The sequence below is a fragment of the Chiloscyllium plagiosum genome, unplaced genomic scaffold (genome assembly GCF_037043375.1).
Source record: "Chiloscyllium plagiosum isolate Xiang-an unplaced genomic scaffold, Cpla_swu_hap1 HiC_scaffold_21, whole genome shotgun sequence".
Classification (NCBI taxonomy): Eukaryota; Metazoa; Chordata; class Chondrichthyes; order Orectolobiformes; family Hemiscylliidae; genus Chiloscyllium; species Chiloscyllium plagiosum.
This window is the reverse complement of record NW_028270159.1, coordinates 52,311,545-52,325,701: the sequence shown is the minus strand read 5'-3', so window position 1 is coordinate 52,325,701 and position 14,157 is coordinate 52,311,545. Positions and strand designations below refer to the sequence as shown.

The following is a 14,157-nucleotide window of genomic DNA, read 5'->3' as shown; positions in this document are numbered from 1 at the left end:
CACAACGAATATTTTTATTTAAATGTAATTTACTAGAAAATGAAAGAGCAATTACTATACTTTTCTTGAGTAAAAGAATATCATCTAACAAAAAATACACCGACCGATTAAAGAAAATTTAGTCAAGAGTTCTTAGCCCGAGAGTTAGTTATACAACAGGGAAACAGACCCTTCTGTCCATGCTGATCAAGTTTCTCAAACTGAACTAGTCCCATTTGCTTGTGTTTGGCCCATTTTCTGTGGCTCAGTGGTTAACACTGCTGCCTCAGTGCTAGGAACCCAGATTCGATACCACCCTCGGGCAACTGTCTGTGTGAACTGTCTGCATGGGTTCCTCGAAGTGATCCGGTTTCCTCCCACAGTCCAAAGCTGTGCAGTTTAGGCGAATTGATTATGCTAAATTGCCCATAGCGTTCAGGGATGTGTAAGTTAGCTGCATTAGTCAGGGGGGAAATATAGAGTAATAGGATAGGGAAATGGTCAACGTGAGTTACTCTTCAGAGGGTCAATGCAGACTTGTTGGGCTAAATGGCCCGTTTCCACACTGTAGAGATTCTATATAAAAAAAACTTCCTAAACCTTTCCTATTCATGTACCTGGAGAAAGTGAGGACTGCAGATGCTGGTGATCAGAGCTGAAAATGTGTTGCTGGAAAAGTGCAGCAGATCAGGCAGCATCCAAGGAGCAGGAGAATCGACGTTTCGGGCATGAGCCCTTCTTCATGAATGAGGAAAGTGGGTCCAGCAGGCTAAGATAAAAGGTAGGGGGGAGGGGCATTGGAAATGCGATAGGTGGAAGGAGGTCAAGGTGAGGGTGATAGGCTGGCCCCACTCCCACTCTGGACTATCACCCTCACCTTGACCTCCTTCCACCTATTGCATTTCTAATGCCCCTCCCCCAAGTCCCTCCTCCCTACCTTTTATCTTAGCCTGCTGGACACACTTTCCTCATTCCTGAAGAAGGGCTCATGCCCGAAACGTTGATTCGCCTGCTGCTTGGATGCTGCCTGACCTGCTGCACTTTTCCAGCAACACACTTTCAACTATTCATGATATTCCGATGTCTTTTAATATTGTAACTGAATCTGCATCTACCACGTTCTCCGACAGTTCATTCCACAGACAAACCATCTGTGTGAAAAGGTTGTCACTCCGGTGCCCTTTAAATTTTTCTCCTCTCACCTTAAAAGTGTCCTCTCGTTCTGGACTCCCCTACCCGAGGGAAAAGACCTTTACTATTCATACGCAGTCCTGACAATATCTTTTCCAAATTGAACATTTGCAGGCAATTTTTCTTCTCAGAGGTTGAACTCCTCTTGTGAGTGAATTAAATGAGATGTCTATTTCTTGATATTTAGTTTTACTGTCTTTTGGTGGTCTGAAATTACTATTTCATCTAGTTTAATATAATACATGGGTTACTTGGCATTGTCATTGTGGTCAGGTCAGCATTTGATCCTGATGGTCTCTGGTAGTTAGGCCATATTTACCATTATTATAATTGTACCCCTGTTTGTTCTGAACTTCCCTGTATCAGAAAGAAATGTTTGCAATTTACCCCATCAAGTACTGTAAATCTTAGTGTAAATATTTAATTACATGGATGCACAGATTTGTTTATTTTGAGTAGATTACAAGGACCTAAGGACCGTATGGAATGCAGGCTGATGGGCAGTAGAAACAAAGCTCATTTGGTTTAAAAAGGTATTTTGATGTGCAGTGTCATAACCTACTATTTACAGTCCACAATCCAAGAGCTGGAAAGTGAAATTTGGTTGTGTAACTTTCTCAGCTGCCACTGATAGGCTAGGTTAAAAAACCTTGTGTTGTGAATTTCTATGATGTTGTCTGACTGAAAACTATTTAGATGGTATCTCTTGAGTATTCAATAATCTTAGAACTGCATTAAGTCTTTCCAGTAACATCAACAGTGAACAGACCAGATGCCAATCTTTCTCCTCTCATTACACTAATCCAGTGTCAAGCTGGACTGAGCCATTAGAATACTGTAAATCAAGCCATGTTATTCCCAGAATCATTAAAATTAAATGATTTTGCTAAGAACAGAAGATTCTGTAATACCTGTCTTAGATCTGGGTCAACAAAGCAACAAATCAATTCTCTACACTTGATGGTACATAAAAATGTAGTAATTAACATTATCTATTTAAAATTCTAATTCCCTTATACCTCTGCCTTCTGTACATGTACAGAGAGAAAACAAAATCAAAGAGATGGTCTTTTCAGCTTGTCAGAATTTTCTGCTCCTTGATTCCCCATTTCTAGATCTTTTCCTGTTTGTAGGGCACACAGGCTGATTTGATTAAAAGTGTGAACCAATCAGAAACCTTGAAGTCACAGTTTAGTCACATACAAGGGAAATAATTTTGAGGCTTCAGATGATTTTTTTTACTGCAAAGCACAAACTCAATCTTTCCTCCAAATGACAAACGGTTTTTGACAAAATATTCAGAACCCAAGCTGTTCAGCTATCTGGGGGCCAGTTACAGTTCTTGGCAGGTAAAAAGGCCTTTGACATCAATGACTGGTCATTAGTCCAAAATCTAACCAATGACTTGTCGTTGAAAACTCCATTTAAGTGCACACCTTGGCTCATCTGTAAACGAGAGTTTGACTACCACTTGAAGCAGCAGCAGTGTAAGCAGCATTTACAATCAGTCAGGTTGGTTGCTTTTAAAAGTTTCTTTCCCATTCCAATCCACAATCTAAAATACAGAAAAATGACGTTACAACTACTGGGGCGTGGGGGTCACCCTCCCTTATATAATTCAAGCCAGGAAGACTTTAATCCATTACTGGCAGCTTTACCAATTACCCTCCAGTAATATAATGAGGATAACCCAAATTTTTCATATCTAGAAATTTTATTACAAAATAAATAAATTCAAGTTTAGTATTCAATGCTGCTAGAATCTGAAATTGTTTATAAACGATCCAGCATTAGTTATTTTCTGTGTTGCTCACTGATACAATCTCAGATTCCATCTCTTGGTGATTACTGCTCCTCTGAAGCTGATTGATTTAGAGAGTCAAGAATCCTTGGTGTCAGCACTCTCATGGACTTGATTTAGAGTCCCTGCTTCCCGCTTCAGAATAGTGAGCAGTGTCTGTGAACTTTCGAGGATCTGTATAGATAGAAGGAAACACCACATTAGTGCGTTTAACTGCTATCATTAGAAGAGGGAGAAATTGTATGTTTCTACAAGATCAAAAGTTGCATAGGCATCTCCCTCCTTCTTCATAAATTAGCTGAATTAAATCTGTGTCTGTGTGGGTTTCCTCCCACAGCCTGAAGATGTGCAGGTTAAGTGGATTGGCCATAGTATCCAGGGATGTGCAGGCTAGGTGGATTAGCTATAGGAAATGCAGGGTTAAAGGGATTGGGTAGTGGGGGCTTTGCCTGGGTGGGATGCTGTTGGGAGGTTGGTGTGGATTTGATGGGCTGAATGCCCTGCTTCTACACTGTAGAGGGTCCTTGATTTCTGCACTTCAATTCAGACCTCTTGCACTTTCCTGATTTCAATTGCCAACATTAGCAGACATGCCTTAGACTGCCTTGTATCCTTCGGTTTTGCTAGTCAGTGTTTTTTAAATATTTCACATGTTGCATTCTGTCTGATGCACCAAGCAAACATTTGGTGAGCTGAGACCTGATACTGGTAAACATACAAAACAGCAGCTATGACCAGACTGCATAAGATGAAAAACATCACTCAACCCCCTTGATCTGTTCTGACATTCAATGGGATCATGGATGATCCAACTCCATATTCACTCCATTCATCTGCTCTCAGTACTGCAAATCCTGCCTAACCAGGGTTTTCGATAACTGCAGCATAACATCTGCATCCATGTACTCTAGATATAAAGGCCTGTATTTCATTAGCGTTCTTGATTATTTCCTGCACCTGTTTCTGACATTTTAAAGATCTATATACCAGAGCTCTCCAGTCTCTTTTGACATCCACTCTTCATACCATCCAGCAAATGCCCTAATCTATCCTTTCTTGGTCCAAAATGGATAATCTCTCACTTGCTTACATTGAACTCAGTCTGCCACAGTTTTGACTATTCACTTATTCTATCAATTGTCTTCGTTAAGCAATAACTCATTTTTAAACTTTTTCAAATCAGTGTAGTCTTGCCCATCTCTACCTTTATAATCTCCTACAGCATGGTGGCTCAGTAGTTAGCACTGCTGCCTCACAGCACCAGGAATTTGGGTTCAATTCCAGCCCCAAGCAACTGTCTGTGTGGAGGTTGCATTTTTTTTTACTTAGTGTGGAAACAGGCCCTTCGGCCCAACATGTCCACACCAACCCGCTGAAGCGCAATCCACCCAGACCCATTCCCCTACATTTACCCCTGCCACTAACACTATGGACAATTTAGCATAGCCAATTCACCTAACCTACACATTTTTGGACTGTGGGAGGAAATCGGAGCACCCAGAGGAAATCCACGCAGACACGGGGAGAATGTGCAAACTCCACACAGTCAGTCAGTCGCCTGAGGTGGGAATTGAACCTGGGTCTCTAGCGCTGTGAGGCAGCAGTGCTAACCACTGTGCCCCCGTGGAGGGGACCCTGAGGGTGGGTTCATCTGGAGCCCTGCCTGGTTCAGGCTTGTTTGATCTTACCATTTTAATTCTCTCTTTATTTGGCTTCCAGCTGATTCAGAATTTCTATATGAGCTTGTCATTCTGATTCTAAAAATGAATTTCAAATCCATCAGGTGCATCGCTACTTGAGAGTTTCAAAATTAGTATTAACTTGTATAACATCCTGTACTGATATGAAAATGTGCTTTTAAAGCCTCTAATTCTCACCTCATCATCCCCACTCAGCAGCCTCCCTTCCTAAATCCCCATCTCCTCACTCAGACATGCCTACACTCCTCAAATCTGCCCCCCAAACTCACTGCACTCTATCCAGATTCAGCTCCTTAACACTGCTTCTGCACATTGTATTGCTCTTCCTCAGTGGGTGACATTTGGATCCTGACTATTGGGCCTCCAGCCGGCTTGGGAGATTTGCCACTCGTATCACTCGGTGCTTGAGAAGCACTGGGGTCCCAAGTCTGCCAAGCTGTAAAAGGTTGCTCTGGACGGAATGTAATTGAGACCACAGCCAACTGGAATCTCTTTCCGTTCTGGAGTTGGAGCCTGAAGCTGAGCAGCGGGCTGTGGGTAGGTCTGGTCAGAGTTCTCCCATTGTGAACTCGGCTTTGGATTGGTTCCAATCTGCACTGTGCCATTGGTTCTCATAGCAGAGGTGATACCAGGAAGACGTATTATCATAAGCAGGCCTGACTATAGCAGCAGAAACAAAATCAAAGTACTGCAAAAATTCAAGTCTGGCAGCATCTGCGGAGAGAAAGCAGAGTTAAGGTTTCAGGTCTAGTGACCCTTGCTCAGAGCACCCGGGAGCAGCATGGCCTCGACATCTCCCAAACTCAAAGTGATTCCAAGCCAAATTAACATCTGCAGAGGACTAAAGAATGAGGAGTCACGGATTCACCAGGCCAGGTGCGAGTAAGAACGTAATGTAAATGAATGGAATTCTACAATTCCAAAGTCAGAAATAATATATAAAACTGAAGAACAAAGTAAATAGGGAAGAAGGCAGGGAATTGAATAAATAATTTGCATCCGTGTTTGTGGTAGAGGATGCTAATAACATTCCAAAATGACTAAAAAATACTTGGGCTAAGAGGGAATAAGCAATAACTATCGGAGAGAAAGTACTAATTAATAGGTCAAAAGACCTACAAGTCCCCAGGATCTGACAGGTTACACCCCAGGATTTTAAAGGAAATAGCTTCAGAGATTGTGGATGCCCTAGTAATAATCCTTTAGGAATTCTTAGATTCTGGAAAAGATCTGGAGGATTAGAAAACTCCCAATGTAACACCCTTTTTTCAAAATTTGAATGAAACAAAAAAAAAAGGTACCTCTAGCTTAATATCTATTGAGGATCTAAAATTTGAATTTAGGCTGTTGTCAGAAGCAACAAGTAGATGTAGATTTTTATTAATGATAAAGTGGCTTTTCAATTTAACATAACAAAATGGCTTTAGATTTTCTTTGACACGGAACTTGAACTGTTGCTTTGCTAAGTTGGTTGTATTTAGAGATAAGAGAAAACAATGGAGTTATCATAATATGAATCATAAGACAGTGATTTGGTATTCGAACTAACCATGACAAGACGATTTACATAGTTAAGACCCCTTTCCCAGGGAATATCCTCTGATTAGCCTGTTGTCAATCATGTCACCATATTACAGTTGATTGGACTTTTCTTGTAATTTAAGGCTGTGCTGTCTCTTAAAAAAACATAAATAATGTGCAATTTTCGAATGTAATTGCACCATTTTTCCATGGAACACAGAAACTTTTAACCTCTGTGTTGCTGGACAAATCTGCGCCAGGTTGCCTTAATTTATTTAACTGGTAACCTTGCTTTAAACAGATTGTACTCCTAATGATTCTTTTGACTGATCTCAAACCAAGGGAGCCCCTCTGGAGGGGTCGAAATCTTCACTATCGTTGGGAAAATATCAAGAGTCTATGATTTTAGCATTTAGAAATACAAATTAATCAAGCAGAGTAAGCATGGTTTCATAAATAGGAAAACATGCCTGACAAATTTATTAGAATTTTTTGTGGTGGTAAGAAGCTGTTTAGATAAAGAGGAACCAGTAGATGTATTTGGATTTCCAAAAGACATTCAATGAATTACCATACATAATACTACTTAATATAATAGGAGTCTGTGGTGTTGGAGGCAGTACATTTGCATGAATAGAGGATACAGGCAGCCCAAAGAAGATTTACTAGCTTGTTTCTGGGTATGGAGGAATCTTATGAGGAGAGATTACGTAGAGTGGACTTGTACTCATGGAGTTTACAAGTATGAAGGGCTAATTTATTCAAATGTAAGATTCTTAGGAGATTGACTGCATTGATGCTGAGAGATTGTTTCCCCTGTGATAAAGTCTCAGACTAGAGAGCATAATCTTAACAGAGTTAGCCATTGGTCATTTAGGGTTTAGAGGGATATGGGCCAAATGCGACTAGATAAATTTCAGATAGCTGGTCGGCATGGATGAGTTGGACCAAAGGGTCTGTTTCCATGCTACACAGCTCTATGACTCTATTTAAGACATAGGAATTTCTTCTTTCAGGGAATCTGTGGAATTCTTTATCATAGAGGGCTTGGTCATTAAAAATCTATTCAACTCCGTCTTGAATGTCCTTCAGTCAGGGAATCAAGGGTTATGGGAAAGGCAAAGTGGAGTTCCGGATTGAATTGAATGATGGAACAGACTTGGTGGGTTGAATAGCCCACTTTGTTCCTCAGTTTTTGCAAGTCCAAGTCGTAGAAATTTCTCATCTTTTGAATGGTTCAATCCCATATCAGCTAGCCATCAGGCAGTATTTACATGAATCTTGGGGGAATTTCAATCTAATGGATGCATCTTCTTGTGTGACCATTTTACAAACCTTCATATAAGCAGCTTCAGTCTCTGCAATAGTTCTATCAAATTCATTTCGGGTTGCCATTTTGCGTGCTAGACTCTCATTGACCTTAGCAAGTTTCTCTGTCAAAATGCGAATATCATTCTGCAACTTGTTCTTCTCTTCCTCTTCTTGTAGGATTTGTTGGTTCAGCTCTTCTCGCTTTGTACACAAATCCTCGATACCTGGAATAACAATAAGCAGTCACAGCAGAACATATAAAACACACAGTCTTTTATGTATTAAGGGACACAGTATAGTATTCACAGGCAGTTCAGTCACAATCTAATTAAACAGCAGAACAAGCTCAAAAGGGCTAAATGGGCTCCTTTTGCAAACTGTCCCAGAACTTTGTGGGAAGTGATTACTAGGCCTCTTGCTGACACGCTTGTATCATTGATAGCCACTGACGAGATCCCACAAAACTGGAGAGAGGCTAATGTTGTGTCATTGGGGAAATGTAAAAGTAATAGGGAAGTGAAATGGGTCTGGGTGGGCTACTCTTTGGAGGGTTGGTGTGGACATGTTGGGCCAAATGGCCTGTTTCCACACCGTAGTAATTCTATGATTATTTAGGAAAAGTGGTAAGGAAAAGTCAGGGACTATAGAACAGTGAGCCTGACATCAGTAATCGGTAAATTGTTAAAGGGGATTCTGAGGGACAGGACCTACTGTACATGTTTTTGGAAAGGCAAGGACTGATTAGGGATAGTCAACATGGCTCTATGTGTAGGAAATCGTTTCTCAGTAACTTGATTGAGTTATTTGAAGTGGCAAAGATTGATGAAGGCAGAGTGGTGGATATTGCCTTATATGGATTTCAGTGGGGCATTCTACAAGGTCCCACATGGTAGACTGGTTAGCAAGATTACATGGAATTCAAGGAGAGCAAGCCATTTGGATACAAAACTAGCTTGAAGGGAGGAGACAGGATGATGGTGGAGGTTTGTTTTTCAGACTGGACACCTGTAACCATCAGTGTGTCGCAAGAATCGGTGCTGGCATCACTGCTTTTTTGTCACTTACATAAATGATTTGCACATAAAAATATAGGAGGAATGATTAGTAAGTTTGCAGATTAGACCAAAACTGGCAGTGTAGCAAACAGTGAAGAAGGTTATCTCAGATGGGTTGAGGAGTAGCAGATGGAGTTGAATTTAGATAATTGTGAGGTGTTGCATTTTGGTAAGGAGAATCAGGGCAGGACTTATCCAGTTAATGATAAGGTCCTGTGGAGTGTTGCTGAATAAAGAGAACTTGTGATAGTCCTATGAGAGTTCATAGTTCCTTGAAGGTGGAGTCACAGGTAGTCAGGGCGTAGTGAAGAAGGGGTTTGGCATGCTTGACTTCATTGGCCAGTGCATTGAGTAAAAGGAGGTGGGGATGTCAAGTTACAGCAGTACAGAACATTGGTTAGACTGCTTTTGGAATACTGGTCAACTCGGGTCTCCCTGCTTTGAAAAGGTGTTAAAGGGTGCAGAAAAGATTTACAAGGATGTTGCCAGGGTTGCTCGATTTGAGCTAAACGAAGAGGCTGAATATGCTGGGGCTGTTTTCCCTGGAGCATCGGAGGTTGAGGGGTGACCTTTTTGGTGTTCATATAATGATAGAGGGCATGGATAGAGTGAATAGCCAAGGTCTTTTCCCAGGATAGAGGAGTCCAAAACTACAGAGCATAGGTTTAAGGTGAGAGGAGAAAGATAATACTGGGACCTAAAGGGCAACTTTTTCAATCAGAAGGTGGTGTGTGTATCGATCGAGCTGCCAGAGGAAATGGTGGAGGCTAGTACAATTACAACTTTTAAAAGGCATCAGGATGGATACATGAATAGAAAGGGTTTAAGAGGGATATGGGCTAAATGCTAGCAAATGGGACTAGGTTAATTTCGGACACCTGGGTCACTATGGACGAGTTAGACCATCTGTTTCTGTGCTGTAAAATGCTATGTGTTACACTTCTGCATTTTAGTTGCAGCTCTATTTCTTTCTCGGGATGAAACTCTTGCAAAACCCAGAACAAAATGAATGCCCAACCAGTTAAATGGGAAATGAGCTGGTGAACTTGAATGGAGACACAAGCAACAAAGCCAAGCTACCCAAGGTGACGAATCGAACCTCATCTTCCATCTCTCAGGTTGGTCAACAAGAAGAACTTTCTGACTTCTTTCAGCATGAGTGCACTGCTCCGAATGGTCAACAGGATGTGTTGCTTGATACAATCCATTAGTCATTGGGACATGCGGCCTACAACCCTGGCTTCACACTGGCACTGCGACTTATTTTGGGATGTTGAGGTTGTAAAAGTTGTAAACTGACTGGCTCAGCCTCACACTGTAGTCAGGGAAAAAGATGGAGTCAGCAAGGAGTGTGAACAATAGTTTTGATGTTCTCAATATTTCATTAGGAGTAACGTTGGTTTATCAAGTACTAGATGATTGGCAATTGGCATATCAAATTAGGAAGCAAGCAGGGATGACAAGTAGTGCCTGGGTTGGGCTGTGTGTCATCCCTAAGCACGTGGAAATTGACTGAGTTTTTAGGTAAGGTTGCCAAGGATCAGCATGCAAATATGAAACTGGAATCCAGAAAACTGACAGTCAGAGCTGACAGATTAATACAAACAGTGTTGTCAAAGCACAAATTTAAATTAAATTAAAATTAGTTTAACATTTAAAATCAAAAAGCCGAGAAGTTGATACAATTAGGTGACCTATCAGAGTAGCCAGCCCCCCTGCCCATCTCACAGACCTGCACTCTAATTCCAAAACCCCAACACATCCAACTCTTCAGTCCTTGACAACACAACCCCGCATGCTCTGCTTCCTTCCATCATTTCTCATCCCACTTCAGATTCCCCTATTCACAGCTCATCCCCCCCACCTTGCCTCCTCCAGGACCACCACATACTCTTTACCCATCCACCCCCCATCTTCCCCACTCTACACTCACCCTATCACTGGTGTAATGTCCCACCCCATCCCATTCCATTCCCCATACCTACCTACCCACTCTCTGCAAAAAGCTCCCCCCCCCCCTTACCCAACATTCCACAACTGCCTGACCTCCATTCCCCTTCGCCCATATTCCTAACTCCCTCTGGGATTACTCCTGCCCCTCCCCTCCAACTCCCCGAAATCTCACCACCTCCTCCTCTTCCTCTCCACAAGCCTGATACTATTCTCCCCCTGCCCCCAATCGCCACACCCTTCACCCCGGCACCAACACCCCAACCGCCTCCCGTACCTCCCCGTAAACGAAACCTCGTTTCCCCCCAAACCGACACCCCGACACATTCCCATTAACCCCCCCCCAACGCCACGACTTGCTCCCGTTACCCCCCCGACCCACTCCCTTTACCCCCCGACACCCCGACCCGCTCCCGTTACCCCACCAACACCCCGACCCCCTCCCGACACCCCGATCCACACACATTACCCCGCTCGACACCCTGATTCACTCCCGTTACCCCCCCCGACCCACTCCCGTTAAACCCCCGACCCGCTCATGTTACCAACACGATCCTCTCCCGTTACCCCCCACAGACCTCCTCCCGTTAACCCCCCAACCCCCCCTGATGCACTCCCGTTATACCCCCCCGACCCAATTCCCGTTACTCCCCGACCCCCCTCCTCCCGTACCTCCCCCCCACTGTTACCCCCCTCCTCCCCGACCCCGAGATTCCCCATGCCATCACTCCCGACCGTCCTCTCCCTCCTCCCGACGCTCACATTTCACCAGCTCGTTGTTGTAACTCTGCAGCGCGGCCCCTTGCTGGGACATGGCGCCTTCCCGGTAACTAGAGGAACCGCTCGAGCCCTGCCTGCGTCATCAACCTGCGACCGAACGTTGACCCTGTGACGACATTCCGCTGCGACAGCTTGCTGTCATGGCAACAGTTCATCTATGGTTTTTCCTTCCAGTGATATCGTCATCTGTTTAGTTCCAGAATGTAACTAAGATTGACAATAATCGTCACAATTTAAAGAAAAAAGGATTACCGGCAAAAAAACTGGGGGACTTTCAGGTACACGCACCCCGCTGCGCGCGGGTCTCAGTGTCACTGCCTGGTGATTACTGCGCAGGCGCGTACCCGCACTGGGCGCGATGGCGCTGCTGGAAACTTCTCGTTCGTGCGGCCTCAGCCTGTCAGCCGCCTGGAGTAGACTGAGCGCCGGCCTCGTCCCCCTCTCTGCACTCGGCCTGGTGAGTGCAGACTCGGATTCTCGGTTCATGTTTGTCTGCCACATTGAAGGAGAATGGTGGCCGAGTCTACACTGGGCAGGACGGTGTCTGCTTTGGTGAAGAGGGTCCCCTTCAGGATAAGGCGCGGAGGGGTCTGGTGGAGGTAGTGCCCGCCCACCCCCCCCCCCCCCCCTTAATAAGGGGCTACTGGAGCTGGTGCCCCTCTGGATAAAAAAAATGTGGTGCCCCCTTTAATAAGGGGCTGTTGGAGGTGGTGCCCCCTACATAAGAGGGTGGTACCCCCTTAATATGGGGTTGGGAGGGTGGGGGTGGGTAGTAGGAGAAAGTGAGGAATGCAGATGCTGGAGATCAGAGTCAAGAGTGTGCTGCTGGGAAAGCACAGCAGGTCAGGCAGCATCTGAGGAGCAGGGGAATCAACATATCGGGCATAAGCCCTTCATCAGGATGCTGCCTGACCTGCTGTGCTTTGCCAGCAGCACAGTCTTGACTCAGTTGGGGTAGTGCCCCTCTGGATAAGGGGCTGGAGAGTTGCGGTTCCCCTTGGATAAGAGGCTGATGATCTTTGGAGGTACACTTCAGCAATGGCTATGTTCGTTGATCTTGCTAATGGGTAGGATCTGGGGCTTGAAGTTTAGAGCAGTTATGAAATGGCACTATGGCTACACACTGTCTAATCAACTTGACAAACCCATAGCTCCATAATCTGCTTTGCATCCTCTGTTCCACCCAACGTCTCACCTGAGCTAACCTCATCCGTATTGCTCACCCTCTGTCCTTCCCTGTCTACCCCTACTTAACTAACCCTTCTTTCCCCTTCTCTGGCCTGATTGATGGCCACACCTTTAAACTGTTCTAAAGTGACACCATTATATCTGTTAAGATTCACTGATGACAACATTTCTCTAGGTGTAACTGTTTTATTATGAAGATGTTTGATGATGATTTGTTTCTGATAACAATGACAGCAGTGCAATTTTAATTTTAAGGGGTGGCACGGTGGCTCAGTGGTTAGCACTGCTGTCTCACAGCGCCAGGGACCCGGATTCAATTCCTTCCTCGGGCGACTGTGTGGAGTTTGCACATTCTCCCCCTGTCTGCTTGGGTTTCCTCCCACAGTCCAAAGATGTGCAGGTTAGGTGAATTGGCCATGCAAAATTGCCCGTAGTGTTTCGTGCATTAGTCAGGGGTAAATGTAGGGGAATGGGTCTGGGTGGGTTGCTCTTCGGAGGGCCAGTGTGGACTTGTTGGGCCGAAGGGCCTGTTTCCACATTGTAGGAAATCTAATCTAATCTACATTAAGCTGAAGTGGTTCAAATGTTGGGAAGTGTAGAGGAGCAATGAAAGAATGAGTTTTTGTGTTTAAATATCCTTTTTTAGGAAGCGTCTGGATTGGGAAGTGGGAGTGACTTCGTTGAGGATGATCTGCATGTTGCACTAGAAACTTTACGGCAGCATGGTTTGCAATCCGTGGCAATGGAATGGTTTATGGAGGTGTTGCAGGTAGACCTTCAGAAGAACATTGCAGCAGAGTTCTGGGACTTTCTCACACAAAGAGAGAACATGGTGACAGAGCAACAGCGCTCAAAGCTCCTATATGATGCCTTCTATATGCTGGATCAAAGACTAGCACCCTACTTGTGCAGTCTGAAATATTTAGAGACTTGGATCGAGGCGGGTCTGATTATCAGTGTAGGACCTGGAACACTAAGGGATAAGGTCTACACGATGGTTAAAGCTGTGTTGTTCTTCTCAACTGTACAACCCTTTCAGGAGATTATACATGAGTTTTACACTCGTGCTTTCAGTATCTATGTGCACCAAGACAAGACCCTACGGAATGGAGATAGCATGAATGAAGAGGAAGATGAGAATGCAGTCGATGATATAGAACTGCTAAACTGTGCTGGCTGTAATGCTGTGAAAGAGCAATGCTGGTGTACCACTGCTGTGGAGCAGTTTGCAAAAGTCAATCACGTATTGTAAGTATCAATCTTTTGTTCATAATTTTAGCAGTTTGCCAGTTGTACTTTTTAGTGTCATCCCGTTCCCACCTCAGTCAAAACAAAACACTCAGAGACATAGCATAGTTTTACCTCCTTCATCTTTATTCCTGGACCCTGGAGAGAGAGAGAGAGAGAGAGAGAGAGAGAATGATGGCCCATGTGCACAGAGACATGAGTTTTCGGTCTTTTCTCAAACAGCAGTTTCTTAATGAATTATGTAGTCACTTACAGGAGGAGCATCCAGATAAGGCAACATATGTATTGATTGGGTGACAGTTACAATCAGTGAGTGTCAATAGTAAAGATTAAGCCATCTGCTGTTACACAATGAATAACTGGCTTCACATAATGAATACATTTCACCTTGATAACTGACTTTACATACTGAATGCTTCTTCACCTTGTTAAA

The 14,157-nt window shown here is 44.0% G+C and overlaps 2 protein-coding genes across 4 annotated transcripts in view; one reads left to right on the top strand and one right to left on the bottom strand.

Moving 5' to 3' along the window:
• The window catches only part of anapc2 (anaphase promoting complex subunit 2), a 184,346-nt gene that overhangs the window by 110,101 nt on the left and 60,088 nt on the right, over positions 1–14,157 (top strand). The window contains exons 1-2 of one of the 2 annotated variants that reach the window (XM_043719834.2): positions 11,554–11,745; positions 13,123–13,724. In XM_043719834.2, the coding sequence (XP_043575769.2) occupies positions 11,647–11,745; positions 13,123–13,724 (701 nt within the window). In that variant the 5' untranslated portion in view covers positions 11,554–11,646. Of the gene's footprint in view, positions 1–11,553; positions 11,746–13,122; positions 13,725–14,157 lie in introns of those variants that run through there. The other variant, XM_087998567.1, reaches the window with a different exon arrangement.
• On the bottom strand, positions 1,013–11,405 carry ssna1 (Sjogren syndrome nuclear autoantigen 1). 2 transcript variants are annotated; one of them, XM_043719837.2, is made up of 4 exons: positions 11,271–11,379; positions 9,639–9,873; positions 7,528–7,727; positions 1,013–3,145 (listed from the first exon to the last, which is right to left on the bottom strand). In XM_043719837.2, the coding sequence occupies exons 2-4, from the start codon at positions 9,667–9,669 to the stop codon at positions 3,050–3,052; spliced, it is 327 nt and encodes a 108-aa protein (XP_043575772.1). In that variant the 5' UTR covers positions 9,670–9,873; positions 11,271–11,379; the 3' UTR covers positions 1,013–3,049. The 2 variants fall into 2 exon arrangements, with proteins under 2 accessions (XP_043575772.1, XP_043575771.1); XM_043719836.2 differs by lacking the exon at positions 9,639–9,873 and having other exon boundaries at positions 11,271–11,405.

Excerpts from the sequence above, each read along its gene's own strand:
- ssna1 (XM_043719836.2), bottom strand. The coding sequence starts at position 11,322 with ATGTCCCAGCAAGGGGCCGCGCTGCAGAGTTACAACAACGAGCTGGTG. Across the intron at positions 7,728-11,270 it reads CAACAACGAGCTGGTGAAAT|GTATCGAGGATTTGTGTACA; the intron begins GTGAGCGTCGGG and ends TTGTTATTCCAG. Across the intron at positions 3,146-7,527 it reads CTGAAGCTGCTTATATGAAG|ATCCTCGAAAGTTCACAGAC; the intron begins GTTTGTAAAATG and ends CTATCTATACAG.